Source organism: Elephantulus edwardii, unplaced genomic scaffold (assembly GCF_000299155.1).
Source record: "Elephantulus edwardii isolate Elephantulus edwardi_28Jun2011 unplaced genomic scaffold, EleEdw1.0 scaffold00136, whole genome shotgun sequence".
NCBI lineage: Eukaryota > Metazoa > Chordata > Mammalia > Macroscelidea > Macroscelididae > Elephantulus > Elephantulus edwardii.
This window is the reverse complement of record NW_006399886.1, coordinates 8,822,914-8,842,118: the sequence shown is the minus strand read 5'-3', so window position 1 is coordinate 8,842,118 and position 19,205 is coordinate 8,822,914. Positions and strand designations below refer to the sequence as shown.

At 37.0% G+C, this 19,205-nt stretch overlaps 1 protein-coding gene across 1 annotated transcript in view; it reads right to left on the bottom strand.

Moving 5' to 3' along the window:
- The window catches only part of LOC102862055 (ephrin type-A receptor 6-like), a 1,552,036-nt gene that overhangs the window by 863,272 nt on the left and 669,559 nt on the right, over positions 1–19,205 (bottom strand). The window contains 1 exon segment of the mRNA XM_006894142.1: positions 2,306–2,461. Within this exon segment, the coding sequence (XP_006894204.1) occupies positions 2,306–2,461 (156 nt within the window).

Below are 19,205 nucleotides of genomic sequence, written 5' to 3'. Positions count from 1 at the left end.
AAGGGTGCAACAATGAATGAATGGAATCCCAAAATCTCTGTAGATGTTCATTGAAATGAAAAATAAACAACCTAAATTTAAAAAAAAAATAAAAAATAAGCACAAAATATGAACAACCAAAAACGTGGAGAATAGTAAGCATGAAAAAGAGTGTAGAAATGTGTGTGAGTATATTTATTATTGTACTAATTCTGGGAAAACACATCTTCAATAAATTTAAAAAGAAACATCTTACAAACTTTAGGCACATATCCATACATTATGTTTGGAAGGGTGGAGTGACAGCGCAGGGGAGTAATGCCCTAGATGAGATGGACTGACTTAGTGACTGGAGTAATGGGGAAAGGAGTGTTGGGAGTGTGTTGGGACAGTGAGACTGGCTCATGATAGAGCAGAATTCAGAGCTAAAATTAAAAAAAAAACCAACACAATAAAATCCTTTGCATATGGGTTGCTATGAGTCACAGTCAACTCAACAGCACATAACAATAACATCAAGGCAGTACTGTGAGGAAACAAGCACCTCCCTTCTGCTGAACAATCCTCTTTTCAACTTGGCAATTTTGAGCATCTGTATCCACAAGCAAAGTTCACTCTATAGCAAGCCTAAAAAATAGCCAATAGGAAGCCTGAAAATAGAGCTTTCTAGTACTGAATTCAGAAGATTTGATTATACATAAATTAATATTTCAGTTTTTTTCTGAAGGGGTTTTCTTTATTTATTACTGATGCAATAAGTCATGTTGTTCTTTATCTAATGTTCTGCCTAATGAGAACCAGGATAAAACTATTTACTAATTCCACTTAGCTAGAGAAGGTTAGCATCATGAAATCATTTTCTTTCAAAAAGAAAAGCAAACTGGGGGCAGGTGGACAGTGAGGAAAATGTACAATAATGAATGACTCGAAATTCAAGTTCTCTATTAACTTTCATTAAAATATCAATAAAAAAATTTAAAAAACCCTCTTGATTTATAGTACCAAGTATTAACAAAGACAAAAAATATTTAAAAAGTAAAAACAAAGAAGCAACATTCAAATTAAGGTAGACTTACCTGTCTCAACTATGATTATCAGACATATAGAATTTGTTTTCATACTACATTGCTCTAACTAGTCTCTCTTTTGGAAGCGAGAGTGGCATCCACTCCCTAAACAACAGACCTCTGGAAACTCTATGAACTTTGATAAATGTCAATAGCTGTAGAGGGGCTTCAAGCCTTTTGTTCATAGGATCATTACGAGTCATGCTTAACTCAAAGGCAATCAACAACAACAACAATTTTCTTGTAGAAATAATGGTTAGTCTTCTCAATTACCTACTCATTTATCTCACTAATGATATAGATGGTATATACATTCAAATTATCAATTGTCCCTTAACTATGTTAAAACTAAAAAATGGAAATTCTTTATTATTACCGAGGAAACTGGGTTCTAATTCTAACACAGACTTTGACACTGGCCTGAACAATTTTAAGACTATATGCAGCCATTTGAAATGTTGATGTTTATCCAGGGAATTTCCTCTACAGAATTACATACGATAAGCAACATTTTCACATCAATTCTTTACCAAAAAGGATGGCTATTTCACTATAATATCATATGTGCATATTTAATACAATTTTTATGATACTGTGACATATTTCTATACCACTTTATTTCTATGTTAATTTTTATTTTAATTTTGCAATACTTTAATCACAGAAGTAGGTAAAAAATTGCAAATTTTTTGTACATGCATTACAATGACCTTTATATTTAGATTTAACATTGTATTTATTCTAACCTCCAAAATGTAGTAAAAATCAGAGGTGCATTGTGGATATATTAGAGGACACCTTCATTTAAACATAAACATCAAAGAAGTTTGAACTTTCCTCCAAAGTGTGACTTTAAAGTTACATCTGAATGCACCAAACCACAGTAAAATGATCTGCTCCTAAATAATTGGTCTGTCTTAATATAACTTTTTAGCAAGGCAAAGAACAAAAGCATTGTTTATCAACTGAAACTTCTCTAATTTCCTAAGGACAGTTCATGATTGAGGGAAGTATATAGAACCTCCACAAGTACTAGCATTTTAACAAAAAGAGCAATGTGACATTTGAGAAGTAAATATACTTTTGATAAGCCATTATAAAGTAGTTTTGCTGTGAAGAAATGGAGAAACTTTTCCTTGTATGTTATCAAAGATAAGTCCTATTGATGGTACAGGATTTTGAGCATATTTTAAAAGTTTGGATAAAGATAATAATAAACCTGGAAATAAGATTTCTAAATGCAAAATGAATAGACTTACTGGTACATGCCATAGAAGGTGGGTCTTTCTCAGCTCGAAAATAGCCCTTTTCACACTGGCAGACAGAAGTTGCTTCTACATGGGTTAAACTGTGTGGAGGGCATTTCGAACATTTTATATTCCCAGCAAATGCTTTATAGAATCCTGGTCTGCAAGCTGTGAAAACAGACATAACAAAAATTTCTTTTAACTTGTTATTGCTAGAGCTCTGTTATTTATACATGTGCATCATATTTTTAAAGTCTATATTCTTTGGCTCACAGAGGCCAGTGTCACATATACAAAGAAAAATCAATACATATTAATATTAATATTAATGAATGAAACTAGTTATTAAAGGGTGATAATACAAAAAGTAAACCTTAAACATACAAAGACACATTAAAAGTGTTTTCCAAAGTGCAGGAATGCTCACAACAGGTGTTAAGGGACATTATTTTGTATTTTTGCGGGAGGTGGGATAAAATAATACTAAATTACACTGTTGAAAATAAATGTAATATTTACTCAATATATCTTAGAAAAATAGTATATTTAAATGAATATAACAGCTGCTTGTATAAGAATGACTATGAATGCTCTTTAGAAGCCACAGATGCTGAGATTTACTCTACCAGATATTTGGCACGTTATTAGGAGCAACCAATACTCAGACGAGGGCATCACACATTGAAAAGAAGAGGCAGGGTGAGTGAAGAGAGGAAGAGCCTCAAGAAGATATTGATGCAATAACTGCAACAATTGGTGTAAGCACAGCAGAAGGTGTGAAGATCGAGCAGTATCAGCCAGGGTTTAATTCTGTTGTACATGGGGTCTCTATGAGTGGAGTCAACTCAAAGACCCTGAAAAGAGCAGTAATAATTTAACAGTATTTTTAAAAACAAGACAGAACAAAAAAACCCAACCAACACGAATTAGACTTACGCTTATATGTATATTTTTTTTAAAAAAAGAAGAGAGGAAAAAAGATCAACTTCAGTATTTGTACTGAAAACCCATACCTAAACTGAATCAATAAAAGAATTATATTTTTCTAAATACACATGGTGATAAATGTTCCCACATATCTTAATGAATAGTCTTACAGATTGATATTTGTTGTATAATACGTATTGTTGAAAACTTTCATCCAATAGAGAAGTGGAGTGCATACACATGCATACTTACTTACACACACATACAGATGAATCATGTAACTTTTAATTTTTCAAAATTTACATTTAAAATAACTTTTCCCTCCTAAAATAAGCTAATAAATCAAGAGAAGAAATATTATCTTCGGTATAGTGGAGTTAGATTTTTAGGGGTTAGTTCCAATTCATAGGTACAACTCTAGGCACAAGAGAAGGAACATTACCCAGTTTAGCACCGTCCTCATAATCACTGTGATGTTTACATCCATTTCTGGAGTAAGAAACGTCAACTTGTCTTCTGGATAGTACAATTATTATTAAGAAGTTAAATGTGATTGATGGTGTGATGCTACACAGTGTCAACAGTAGTCTGCTTCTATGTTTTATATATTTAATGTGTGTGGTATACCATTTTTATTGTAAATTTTATTGTCATTCACTTACAAGGTAATTTCCTAGGTGTTTTATGTATTTATTGATTATGCAAAGGCATTTGACTGTGTGGATCATAACAAACTGTGGCTGACTCTGAGAAGAATAGGAATCCCAGAACATTTGATCATGCTAATGAGAAATGGATACTTGGACCAAGAGGCGGTCGTCAAAACAGAGCAAGGAAACACTGCATGGTTCAAAATTGGGAAGGGTGTACGCCAGTGATGTGTCCTGTCTCCATACCTTTTTAACCTACATACAGAACAGATTATCCAAGAGGCTGGGCTCTATGAGGAGTAGTGTGGTGTCAGGATTGGTGGAAGATCTATCACCAGTCTGCGTTATGCAGATGACACAACCCTGCTTGCTGAAACTGAGGAGGACCTGAAGCGCTTGCTGCAGAGGGTCAAGGACTGCAGACTTCAATATGGACTGAGGCTCAATGTTAAGAAGACAAAGATTCTCACCACTGGACCAATTGGCAGCATCAGGATGGATGGTGAAGAGATTGAGATTGTTAGCCACTTGAGTCTGCCTGGCTCCACAGTCAACACTCTTGGCACCAGCAGCCAGGAAATTAAAAGACATTTTGCGATGGAAAAGTCTGCTGTTAGGAACATCTCCAAAGTACTCAAGAGCTATGGTGTCTCTTTGGAGACTAAGGTGTGTCTGATAAAGGCCACGGTCTTCGCAATCACTTGTTATGCATCAGAGAGTTGAAAAATGACCAAGGAGGATAGAAGGAGAATTGATGCCTTTGAGCTGTGGTGCTGGAGAAGAGTATTGAGAATACCATGGACTGCTAGGAAAACAAACAGATTCATCCTGAAACCGGGTGGCTCCTTGGAGGCAAGGATTCTTAGGCTCCGTCTAACATATTTTGGTCATGTAAGGAGAGACTGGTCCTTGGAGAAGGGCATCATGCTTGGGAGAGTTGAGGGACAGGACAGGAGGGGAAGGACTTCCATGAGGTGGATTGATTCAGTGACTGGGGTAATCGGGATGGGTGTATTGGAGACAAGTAGATTGGCACAGGACACAGCGGAGTTTAGGGCTGTTGTACATAGAGTTGCTATGAGTTGCAAGTGACTCGATGTCACATAACAACAATGTTATGAATAAAAATATAGATATCTATCTCACAGGATGTGTGTATGTGTATGTGTGCGTATATCTCAGAGAATATATCTATATATGTCTCATAGGTTATCTATATCTATATCTATATCTATGTATATATATATGTATCTCACAAGATCTCTCTCTCTCGATATATATATATAAATATATATATATTACAAGATATATATCTGTCTCACAAGATATATATCTATCTCACAAGATGTTTATATGTCTCAAAAGATATATATCTATCTCCAAAGATTTTATATATATCTCTATCTCTATATCTCACAGGATGTATTAGTGTGTGTGTGTGTGTGTGTGTGTGTGTGTGCTGACTGAGAAATTACATTATGTTGTCAACTTGAGTTGTAATCTGTTAACTTCCCTAATAAACCTCATAATCATAGATGTGTTTCTCTGAAGTCTGTATAGCTATTACACTGAATTTCTAATCCAAGGGCAGCTGGATTGGTGCTGGAATTAGTAGAAGTAGGAAGAGTAAAATGAGGGAACAAAGAGGGGGCACTTGGCGCAGGCCATGTCCGATCTCAGGGGAATTGAATCTGTGTGTGGATGCTGATGGTGGGATAATTCCCCTGTGGAATTGGTGGAGGCCAGAATTGACCATCTCCATGGCATCCTCCTCTTTTTAAGAAGTTTTAAATAAATTTAAATGTACATATGCATATATTTATAAGAAAACTACTGCTTCCTTTAAATGATTCACTTTATTGGGATATGTTATTTAGGGTAATCTAACAAAAATTTTCAAATATATTTACAACCTATACATTTAAATGATGTGTTTATTTAATGTACTATACTATTTAAGGACCACTAGTGGCCTAATTACAAGAAGCTGTGCTGCAATCATGAAGGCACACAGTTCTAATCTACCAGCTGCTTTAAGGAAGAAGGATGGATAATCTCCTCCCATGTGTTTAGCTGCTTCTGATTAAATGCTATGGGTCAGTTCTGACTCAGCAGTGCATAACAACAAACAACAATACTATTTAAACATCTAACAAACCCACTGATTAAAAAAAAGCAAATTGGACTCGATGATATACGTGTTGAATACTCCAATGGTATTTTAAATTACAGTTTCAGGGATTTTTACACCACCTTTACAAATAAAACTAAATTTAACTAGTTTTGTTTATTTTATAATAATAAGTAACACCAAGAAGAAAAGAGAGATTATTGAAGTTGTCAAAAATTCATTTTTGTTTGGATTTACAATCAATACCCATGCAAGCAGCAATTAGGAAAGGAAATGATTTATTATGCTGGGCAAATTTGCTTCCAGGGACCTCTAAAAAGTGCTAAAGATTAAGGAAACAGTTTAAGACTAAGGTGCACATAATCCTAGCCATAGTATTTTCAATTATCTCCTATACATGTGAAAGTTGGGAATTGAAAAGAGAAGACCAAAGAAATACTAATACCTTTGAATTTTGATGCTGGGATAGTAGACGCTCAGCAAAACAGAGAAAGGCCTTCAAAATGTGGAGTGAAATGTTGGCTACAACAAAGGGTTTCAGCAAGGCAGAAATTCTGAAGACGGCATAGGATCAAGCAGAATATTGTTTGGGGTTATGTCTCAGCGCTGCTTCCACAGCACCAAACTACACCATCGTGAATTAAGCTGAGCAGGCAAAGGCTGGTGGTTCCAACTCCACAGGAGAAAGATAAAACACTCTGCTCTCATTAAAATTTATCGTTTCAGAACCCCAATAAGGCAGTTCTGTTCTGGCCGGTAGAGTCACTTTGAGTCAGAATCTACTCAGTGACTGTAAGGAAGATGTTACATAAGAAACTGAAAGATTTATATTACATGTAGGACCTAAAAAATACCAGCTAAGTATCCAATAGCAGAAAATGTTTTATTTTCTTCCTATTCTAGGCATTTAAATGTCAGCTATATCATTTTAGTATAAAAAGTACATTTCTTATAACTTAATTTTATGCAGTAAAACATTTTTACCTTTCATTATTTTCTTGGTTAACACAAACAAAAAAATAATTCCTAATCAACAGTATTTAGAAGTCACAAATGAAGATTTTACATTCTTTATTATAATTTCTGAAAAATTTAATAGAATTTATAGTTAAAGCACATACAAGTTACATGTAGCCACATCTCAGGTCCTGACTTGTTTTTATGTGCTGTTGTTTCACCTGTAACTCATAGTGACCCTATGCACAATAGCTCTGATCCCTGCCCTATCCTGAGCCAATCTCACTCTCTCTGACACACTGAATCCCATTATCCCAGTTACTGCGTCAATCCATCTCATCTAGGGTCTTCCTCTCCTGCACTGTCCCTCCACCCTTTCAAGCATAATGCCCTTCTCCAAGGATTGCACTTCCTGGCAACATGCCCAAACTATGTGAGACAGGGTTTCTAATCCTCACCTGTAAGAAAAAGCTTGGTTTCACCCTCTCCAAGACAAATCTGTCTTTTTCTCTAGTGAGTTCATAAATTGTTCAACATTCAAAGGCATCAATTTTTCTTCTGTCATTCTTTGCTATTATACAGCAGTCTGAGGCATAATAAGTAATTGCAAAGACCATGGCTTGGATAAGGCTCACTTTAGTCTTCAGATTGACATTATTGCTTTTTTTTGGCACTGTGGAGAGGGCACTGATAGCAGATTTTCCCCAAGCAATTTTTCTTTTTTCTTGAGTGCTGGTGGCAAAAGTGTTGATTGTGGAAAGTCAGCTGACATTGTTAACAATCTCAATCTCCCTCTCTATCTATCATGATGTTGTCAGTAGGCCCAGTGGTGAGAATCTTTGCCTTTTTGATGTTTAGCTTCAATCTTTATTGAAGACTGATCTTTGCCTTTTTGATGTTTAGCTTCAATCTTTATTGAAGACTGAAGTCTTTGACTTTTTGAAGCAAACACTTCAGGTTCTCCTCATTTTTGGTAAGCAAAGTTGTGTCATCTGTATAATACAGATTGCTGATGAGTCTTTCTCCAATTTTGATGCCACTTTCTTTCTCATTAAGACCAGCCTCTTAAATGATCTGTTATGCATATACAAGATGCATCCCTGACACACTTCTTTTTCTAGTTTTGAACCATTCAGTATTTCCTTGCTATGTTCTGATGATTGCTTCCTGATCCAGATATAGGTTATGCATGAGCACAATCAAGTGTTCTGGAATTCCCATTCTCCTCAAAGTTAGCAACAATTTGTTGTGATCCATGCAGAAAAATGTCTTTGTATAATCCATGAAACACAATCTGAAATTTCAGTGAATGTATCATTGTCTTTTTTTCTGCTTTGTGTCTTTTTATTTGCCTAAAAATATCTCATTTCTTTCCATCTCTGACCTTATCTTCTACATCTCGCTAACTCTTTTAGGAAGCCATTCCTATTTTTTATGGAAGAGTTTACTTTCTCAAAGTATTTACATGCCACTTGGCAATTACTTCTTCAGTGGCTGTAAGTTTCATGAAGGTAGGTTGGCATGATGCTTGTTACAAAGTAGGAGTTCAAAATGGATTTGTTTATATAATTGAATTGGACAGCTTCTTCAGATTCTGCTAATTAATGTCCTGCTGAGAATCAGCATGCCTACTCAGTGCAAGTTCTGATCATAGCAAAATTCATCTCACTATAAATTTATTGTTGTATTTGCCTGCTAAATTTTTATGTTTATGCAAAGGGACAAGTAGTATCAAACTTGAAAATTATTCAACTGTGAGTTAAGTTGAGCTAGCTATTAAAAAAGAAAACTTTTCCATTTCAAACTTTTTGTAACTTTACATTTTAAGCTACTATATTGTGTTGAGTTGTTTATCTGCTTAATGTACAAAAAAATACAAATGCATTGGACACTGGATACTGTAATTCACAGTCACAGCATCAACGAAAATGTACTGACTTTGAGCTTATTAAAAAATACTTGTTGTTGTTATGTGCCATCTAGTCAGTTGCGACTCATAGAGAACCTATGTACAAGAGCCCTAAACCTGCTTTATCCTGTGCCAACCTCACCTTCCCAGACACACCCACTCCCATTACCCCAATCACTGAATTGATCCATATCATTGAGGGTCTTCCTTTCCTGTGCTGTCTATTCACCCTTCCAAGCATGATGTCCTTTTGATCTCGTGTTAATATCAACATTGATGTGAACAGCAACCACTGCTTGTATAGGGTGCACATTAGTCTAGAGACTGGCATCATTGCTCTTCGGTACTTTGGAGAGCACCTGGCTGCTGGCACCAAGAGCGTGGATTATAGAGGCAAGCAAACTGAAGCTGTTTACAATCGCAATCTTTTTCACCATCCATCATGATGCTACCCATCAGCCCAGTGGTGAGAATCTTTGTTGGCATCAAAGATGTAGAATATTGTAACAACGGCTTTTGACTATGTGGATCACAACAATCTATGGCTGACTTTGAGAAGAATGGGAATCCCAGAACATTTGATTGTGCTTATTCAAAATCTATACTTGAACCATGAGGCAGTCATCAGAACAGAGCAAGGAGACGATGCATGGTTCAAAATTGGGAAGGGTGTCCACTTGCGATGTATTCTGTCTCCATACTTTTTCAATCTATGCAGAACAGATCACCTGGGACACTGGGCTGTATGAGGAGTGGCATCAAGATAGGTGGAAGATTCATCAACAACTCCATTATGCAAATGACACAATCTTGTTTGCTGAAACTGAGGAGGACCTGAAGCGCTTGCTGCAGAAGGTCAAGGACTGCAACCTACAATATGGATTGAAGCTCAACATCAAGGAAACAAAGATTCTCACCACTGGCCAATTGGCAGCAGCAGTATGGATGGTGAAGAGATTTAGTTAACAGTTTTAGTTTGTTGGCTCCACTACTCTTGGTACTAGCCAGGAAATCAAGAGACGAACTGCATTGAGAAAGTCAACTGTCAGGGACCACTCTAGAGTACTGAAAAGCAATCATGTCAGGCTGGAGACTAATGTGCACCCTATACAAGCAATGGTCTTTGTAATTATTTGCTATGCATCAGAAAGCTGGACAATGACTAGGGATGATAGAAGGTGAATTGATGCCTTTGAGTTGTGGTGCTGAAGAATAGTACTGAATATATCATGGACTGCTAGGAGAACAAACAAGTTCTCCTGGAGAGAGTGAAGCCAGACTGCTACTTGGTGTCAAGAATTCTGAAGCTTCATGTGGCATACTCTGGATATGTTGCGATGAGGGACCAGTCCTTGAAGAGGGCCATCATACTTGGGGGTGGTGAATAAACAGCACAGGAGAGGAACACCCTCAATGAGATGCATTGATTCGGTAATGGAGTAATGGGGATAGGTATGTTAGAGGCAATAAGATTGGCCTGGGATAGAGCAAGGTTGAAGACTGTTGCACATACGATCACTAGGAGTCTCAGGTGACACAATGACACATAACAACAACAACATCTTTGATATTATTTCTGTTGCCAATTGTTATCAAGACCATTCTGACTCACAGTGATTCTATGTATAACAGACCAAAATCCTACCTAGTCCTTCTCCTTCCTCAGAATCTCAAATTACTCCAGCCCATTATTACAGTCACTGTGTCAATACATTTTCTTAAAGTTATTCCTCTATTTCACAGATCCTCTACTTTTCCAAACATGAGGTCCTTTTTCAAGAAGTAACCTTTCTAGATAACATGCCCAAAATATGAGAGACAAATTCTTCCACTCAGAGCCACCATAATTTTTAGAAAGACAACTTTGATTTTAGCATTTTAAAGAGCTCATTGACAGCAGATTAGCCTTCAAACAGCCTAACAACCCACAAGCCACCCCAGTACAATAAACTAATTAACAAAATTAATTCATTCATATAGGAGTATAGTTTAATATTTCACTTAATATTATTTTGTTGGTTAAAAAAGGACTCCTGGTGTCCTGGTAGTGTAAGTGTTTAAAAAGTCAGCTGGTAACCAAAAGATTAGCCTCTCTATGGGGAAAAAAAGAGCAGTCATTCCCATTAAGGTTTACAGCCTTGGAAAATCTGTGGGGAAGTTATACTCTGTCCCGGTGGTCTCAAACTAACTTAACTTTTTGTTTCCAGCACAACTCCTTACTCACTAGACAATCAGAGATTCCCTAAGAGCATGTTACATCATATGATTGTCTGATTAAATGTGGCCAAACTTATATTCTATATAAAAAAGAATGTGACTACATAGAAAAATGTTTTTCTACCATTTTGACTCATACACTTCCACTGAGCAATTTCTAAACCCTAGTGGCCCTCTCCAGCTCTCTGATGCATTGCAAGTAATTGCAGAGACCACATGGCCTGTGTCAAGTCAACCTTCACCTGACTCTAGACTTTGCTTCTCAGTACTCTGGAGAGGTCTCTAACAGCAGATTTTCCCAATGCAATTCCTTTTTGATTTCCTAACTGCTGGTGCCAAGAGTGTTGACTGTGGAGCTGAGCAAGCTGAAATTGTTAACAAACTCAATCTTTTCACCATCTGTTACGTTGCTGCCAACTGGCACAGTGGCAAGAATATTTGTCTTTTAATGTTGAGCTTCAGTTTGGATTGAAAACTATTGTCCTTGACTTTTAGAGAGCTAGACAATGGCTATTGATGACAAAAGAAGAATCAATGCCTTTGAATTATGGTGCTGGAGAAGAATATTGAACATCTCATGGATTTCCAGGAGAACAACTAGGTCTGTTCTGGAGGGAGTAGAACCAAGTTTCTTCTTGAAGGCTGAGATTTTGAAGCTCCATTACACTTACTTGTGCATGGGGCCAGAAGGGAACAATTATTGGAAGAGGATATCATGCTTGGAAGGGTGGAGTGACAGCACAGGAGAGGAAGACCCTGGATGAGATGGATTGACATGGTAATTGGGATAATGAAGTCAGGTGTGTCAGAGTCAGTGATACTATCTCAGGATAAGGCAGGGTTCAGAGCTATTGCACATACATAGGGTTGCAATGAGTCTTTGGTGACTCAATGGCATGTAACAATAGTGATCCTGTAAAACAGGCAGAAAGATTGACTGTCCGTTCTCATGTGATTTCCAGCCTCTGAAAACATTCTGGAAGGTCAGCTATGAGCCAATTCAGATAAAACTAGTAGATATAAGCAACTTTGCATCTGAACTGCCTCAGAGCTGATCTTCCAGTGGGTTTTTAGATCTGCAAATTGCATAGAAAGAGACTACTCATCTTTCCACCAGGGAGCCACTGGTGAATTTGAACCATCACAAAGGTTCTGCTTTTGGTTTAGTAGCAAGACTTTACAGAGTATACCATGAGAGTGTCCCATGAGACTACTTTTTACTGTGTGATTATATGCCTTTGAGTCAACTGTGACTCAAATGGACCCTACGAATGAGAAATCTGAACTTGGTCCTATCTTATGCCAACTTCATGTCCAAAATACATGAGCTTACTGTTACAGTCACCATGATAATGCTTCTTGTTGAGAAACTCTCCTTCTGTTGCTGACCCTTCTCAATCCCAAGCATGATGTCCTTCTCCAAGGATGGACACTCTTAACAACATGCCCTAAGTATATGAGGCAAAGCTTCACCATTATTGCTTCTAAAGAACCCCATGTTATTACCGAATACTTTTTCCCAGTCAGTGGCCTCCCTTTTTACCCTGTTGGAGAAGTTTTTGGATGTGCAGAGGGATTTGAGTCTTAGAAGATCCCATTCATCTATGTTATCTTCTCCTGGTTGTAGATCTTCTTCTGGTTGTATTGTCATATCAGATAAGGGACTCATACCCAGAACTTATTAAATACTTGAGCACCACAACAAGATAAAGGTAAAGAATCCATTAGAAAAATGGGCACAGGATATGAACAGGCACTTCACCAAAGATGACATTCAGATGGCTAACAAACACATGAAGAAATGCTCAAAATCCCTAGCCCTAAGAGAGATGCAAATTAAAACAACTATGAGATATCATCTCACCCCAGTCAAAATAGCAAAATTTAACAGAACAGCAAGCAATAAATCCTGGCAAGGTTGTGGAGAAACTGGAACCCTGATTCACTGTTGGTGGGAGTGTAAAATGGTGCAACCCCTGTGGAAAGCGGTATGGCGCTTTCTCAAAAAGTTGCAAATAGAGATACCATTTGACCCCGCAATACCACTACTGGGAATATACCCAGAAGAGACCATAACTGACACCCAAGCAGATATATGCACACCCATGTTTATTGTAGCTTTGTTCAAAATAGCAAGGAGTTGGAAACAACCTAAGTGCCCGTCAACAAAGGAATGGCTAGAGAAGCTGTGGTATATTAGCACAATGGAATACTATGCTGCATTAAAAAACAAGGAACTCATGCAATATTACTCAAAATGGTTGACTCTGGAGAACATTATGCTGAGTGAAATGTCCCAGTCACAAAGGGACAAATATTGCATGGTGCCACTGTTGTAGAATGGGACTGTCCTTGGGGTTGGGGAGAGACTGAGTAAGATGGGTTCAATAATGTATGTTGCTCTGAAACAGAGAAGGGAGAAAACTTTAAAAGAGATATGTGATTAGGTATTTCTGTCATGACAGGAGTCTAGAGCGATGGCTACATGGTGGAGTGGACCTGGGGGAGGGTTTGTAAAATAATGAAAGAATCTTTTCTTTTACTTTTCCAAGAGGGTAATGTCTGGTGTGGGAGAGCCTTGGGAGGGGACAACTCTACAACAATGAATGAATGGAAATCCAAAGCCTCTGTAAATTTTCACTGAAATTAATAACAAATTTAAATTAAAAAAATGAATTAAGTTAGAGTAAGGATGGCAATGGAACCAACTTACCTCTGTAACTTTATTTGTGCCACTATTAGAACCTCTACTCAGAATATTATTGCTTTTCCATTTTTGACTCATGCACTTTTAACTTGTTAGTTAAATTTGTATCTTCTAGGCTGCAACACTTCCATGATACATCTTCGAGGATATGAACATGTACGGCTAAGCACAATTGATAACAGTGCATCTAAATTCCAAAATCAATCTCCATAATAGTCTACGTGTTTCCTACTGCCAAGGGGGCCCTTTGGAGTAGTGAGAGAAGACATTCACCCTGAAACCCACAGCGTCCCTTTTCATCCGGAAGTAGCTAAGAGAATACGCCATCCCCTTTTCCTTATGAATCAGGGTGAAGTCTCTCTCAGGGAGGAGTGATAGGGAATGGCAAGGGACACACTGACAAAGGAGATTAATCAGAACCGGCTTTGACAAGTACTGGCAATTGGACAATTAAAATAGACATGGGGGAGGGGAAGAAGAATGAACTGGGGATGAGGGTGGAGAAAACAGTGAGTGCAACAATGAATGAATGAAAACCCAAAATCTCTGTAAATGTTCATTAAAACTAATAAAATTTAATAAAATAAAAGAACCCCATGGAATAAATACTCTGTGTGTGTGTGTTATACTACCTATATATTATAATATTAATACCACATACAAACAAGATTCTGCTGAAGATTATCCAACAATGACTGGAACAGCACATCAACAGAGAACTGCATGAAGTGCAGGCTGGATTTAGAAAAGACTTTGGTACTAGGGATATTGTAGCTAATGTTAGATGAATCTTGGCTGAAATCAGGGAATACCAAAGGAATGTCTATCTGCATTTCATTCACTATGCAAAGCTGTTTGACTGTGTGGACCACAACAAGCTGTTGCTGATTCTGAAAAGAATGGAAAATCAGAACACTTGATCGTGCTTATGCGAAACCTATACTTGGATGAGGAGGTAGTCATTAGAACTAAGCAAGGGAACACTGAATGGTTCAAAATTTGGAAGGTTGTACACCAGGGATGTGTTCTATCTCCATACTTTTTCAATCTATATGCAGAAAAGATTATCCAGAAGGCTGGACTCTATGAGGCGAAATGCAGCACCAGGATTAGAGTAAGACTCGGATGTCATGCACAGGAGAGGAAGACCCTCGATGAGATGGATTGATTCAGTGACTGGAGTAATGGGAGTAGGTGTGTCAGACAATAATATCGGCACAGGATAGAGCAGGGTTTAGGGGGGTTGTACATAGGGTCACTATGAGTTGCAGGTGGCTCGATGGCACATAACAACATAATAACTACATATAAATGTATAAATATAAATATACACACAATTTTGTACTATACTACATATACATGTGTGGAAATTATATATATATGTGCATATATATATATACTTACATATATATATAGTTTTATATACTATCATGCCTCTGGAAACTCTATAATCTTAGAGAAACAATAATAGTTATAGAACAGGGTGACACAGGTCTTTTGTTCTTTCGTTTGCTATCAGTTGTGCTTGACCTGATGGTAATCAACTACAACAACATATATAATATATGAAAAATATTAAATATACTATTGTTGTAAACATCAATTAAAAACCTAGCCTATAGGAATTTTTCAGAGATTGTAAATCACACAAGATGGGATTGTCCGTATTTCCCCAAGAAGCGGATGGTGGATTTTATCCATATACCTTAGTGATGGCAGCACAATTCCTTACTCTCTAACTACCAGGGCCCTGTCATTGAATTGTAACTGCTCTCCATAGGGTTTTAGAGATGGTATACAATATGGGAGGAAACTATCTTTATTCCATGAAGCAGCTAGTGGATTCAAACCATGTGTCTTTGGTTTGGCAGCATAGCTCCTTACCACTAAGCCACAAGAGATGCCTTTATGCTTCTATAATGATTTAAAATCTCATTAGATATATGACACTATTTTGTTTTCAAAATACATAGGTATAATCCTTCATACTACAAACTTTTGAATAGAATTGTGTCTATTATTGTCATAATTCAGATATCTTTAACAGTCAATCTTGAGAAAAAAATGTCAATCTTTATAGTTGTTTAGGAACATCTAGGTCAGCTGGTATAAAATAGTCTACAAAGAAAATGTCCTATGTACTAGTTTGGAGCTAAGTGACTGGCATTAAAAATTTCAGAGCAGATGGTCTCTCTCCAAATGGAGAAAAAATATTTAAGAAAATTAAAGACTAAAGAAGAAACTAGTTCAAAAGAATCACAGACCATACAATCTAGCCACCACTAGCTGGAGACCAGAAGAACAACATGGTAACTGGCTACTACTAGAGATCACGGAGTAGGATCACAAACAGAAGGTCCTGAATAGACTGGGAGAAAATTGTAAAACACAGAAAAAATATAAAATGGGAAAAAAGGTATTTTTTGTATGATAGAGAGATATGGAATCCTTGAGACTATGACTCATGGTCATATTTCAAATATGAAAGTCAACCTATCATCAGAGACCATCTTTCAGTTAAACAGCAGAGAGATCAATAAAGTACAAAATAACAACCATGAGAAAAGTACTCCTTAGAACAATTCCCTGTAGAAAGTGTTCCATTGACCAAATAAAAAATTCAGAAGGAGCAGGAAAGAAAGACAAAAGATGGGTAAGGAAGACAACTGGAACGGGGAACTAGAGAAGGAAGTGAGAAAGGTGTTATCATGGAGGAGAATGTAATTTCTCTGTAAAATTTCACTCAAATAACAAGATGCTAAACAAAATCATAACAACACCAACAACAAGTTTTGATAAAGTAACTGGGGCAATGGAGGTTGGCGTGTTGGAGTCAGACTGGCTCAGGACAGGGCATGCTTTAGAGCTGCTCTATATAGGGTCACTATATAGGGTCACAGGTGACTTGATAGCACATAACAACAACCCCAAAGTTATTCAGAAAATTGCTAAATTTAGACCTGTAAACATAGAAGCATTTAAAGAATAATGTAAAAAGTCTTTAAATTAAATTGACCTTGACCTGGCATACAGTGTTAAAAATGATGGAATAAACCTTTGCAAATCAGCATTGAGACATAAATCTAAACAATTTCTCTACTCTCTAACTTTGGAGAGATAATTCATTACTTGTTCATGCCTAAGCTTGAAGAAAAGACAACATAATCTTGGATTCCAAATTGGCCCTTACTTTGTGAACACAAGGTGAGACTAAAGCATAATCCTTTTATGTTTTCTAGCTCACTGAAAGAAAAGAGACAATTGGATTTTACACTCAAAGAACCCTGAGAGCCTGCTGAGACTTCTTCTACCGTGGACCTTTGGCCATAGCTCTAAAGGACCTCTGAGGTGAAACTATTGTCAAGCTTCTATAATCTACACACATGATTTCTTTAAAGATTTGGACTCTTAACACTCCACTGAAATAACATTGTAAATTTTGATTCACCAACTCTGAATAACTGTGAGCTCTGTCCAAATTGTTTTTCAAAAAAACCACAAGTTTATTGATGGCAAATGTATCTCTCTATATCTTTTCTAAAATAAAATCATGCAAAGCAATAACAATACAGTTGGTGGTTTTAGATATTGCCTGTTACAATTTCTATTAAAAAATAGGATATCAGCACCTATGTCTTAAGTTTCATACCCTTTCTTAAATATCTTTTCTATTTTCTCTATCACCTTTTTCTACTGGTTATGAAGCGTGTGAAATTCTAACCATGCCACTTTCTATTGTTCTAAAATGATGCCAGCAAACTATGACTTAGTTCCATAGCCTATTTGTATACGGTGTTTTTACATTTTTATTGGGGACTGCAGTGAACTTACAAACCAGCAAGTAAACAGGAAGTCAGGATAGAGCAGATTTACAGACATGGGGCATGTGGATTGGTTAGGAGCCTCAGCCACCTGCGGACCACTCCCAGCTCAACAGAGGAGGCAGCTGTCTTCCCAGGTGGCAAGCTTTCTCAAGCCTGTAAGGCCAAACGCAGGGGACCTTTCTCTACCCTATTTTAAAGGCCATTGGGAGGCTTGCACTTACCCGGAGTTTAGGTGATCTGTCCTGGCCAGAGACCCTCCCTTTCTCCCCAGTATTACCCAACAGTCTGACAGACACACTTTGAACATGTTGCAAGGCAGTACATGTAGAAGAACATCAGACTTGGGAGGGTGGAGGGACAGTGCAACAGGGAAAGACCCTCGATAAGACAGATTGATTCAGTGACTGGGGTAATGGGTCAGAGACAGTAAGATTGGCACAGGATAGAGCAGGTTTCAGGGCTGTTGTATATAGGGTCGCTATGAGTTGCAAGTGACTCAACAGCACATAACAATAACAACATTAATTGTAATTATGTTATTATGATCAAAATAATGAGCATAAACTCAGAAATTGCCTGGCCTTTAGTTTTAAACCAATACTTTTTTTTTCTTTAAATTTAAACCGTATTTCTATTAGGCAGCTTATAGTTGAATTTTGCTTTGGTTTCATGTACAATCTGATAATCTCTGTCTTACAATTGGAATATTTAGATCATTTACATATAGAATGCTATCATTGAATATGATTAGGTTTATCTTGTTGTGTTTTTCCTTTATCCCATTCCACCATTTTTTATGTCTTCTTTGGGATTAATTAGATAATTTTACAAGTCTATTTTCTGTACGTTGCTGATTCATTAGATTTTTAATGAAACTCATGTGAATTCTCTGGGGAAAATCTCCGAAGAATTTTTGTAAGCTTTTTAAATGAAGCATTGTTTTCTCAAACCTATCTTGTGAAAGCTGTCTCTGGATTCTCATGGCTATTTCTCTTAAGCCACAGAAGGGTTCACCTGGGTGTTGTCCAGTTACTGTTTCCTTAACCCTAGTGTAGAAATGTAAAGAGATTTAAACTAGATAATTACAAATCTCTTCTCTTTTGTTTCTTGTCTATCAGGGCTAACTGTCTTCTTCTGCTTTAATGAATATATTGAAAATTACTTTTCATTGATTTGAAAAGCTATGTTTTGGAATTATATTAAGGTGATTTTTGGTTTTGGGGATTGTTGTGTTTTTTTTTTTTTTTCTTACCTAATCTTGGCCACAAAATATATTAGGCTTCGTAAGTTACCCTTGATTTTAAATCTTTTACCAGCTTCATATTAAATTTTCTTGTTCTTGTTGTTTACATGCCATCGAATCGTTTGTGATTCATAGTAACCCTACGTATGTACAGTTCTAAAGCCTACTCTATCCTAAACCAGTCTTATGGACCTTGACACACTCACCCCATTAACTCTAGTTACTGTGTCACTCCACCTCATCTGGGGTCTCCCTTTCTTGTGCGGACCCTCCATCTTCTCAAACATGATGTTCTTCTCCAAGGCCGTAAACTCCAAGAATGTAAGATGGAGTGTCAAAGTCCTAAA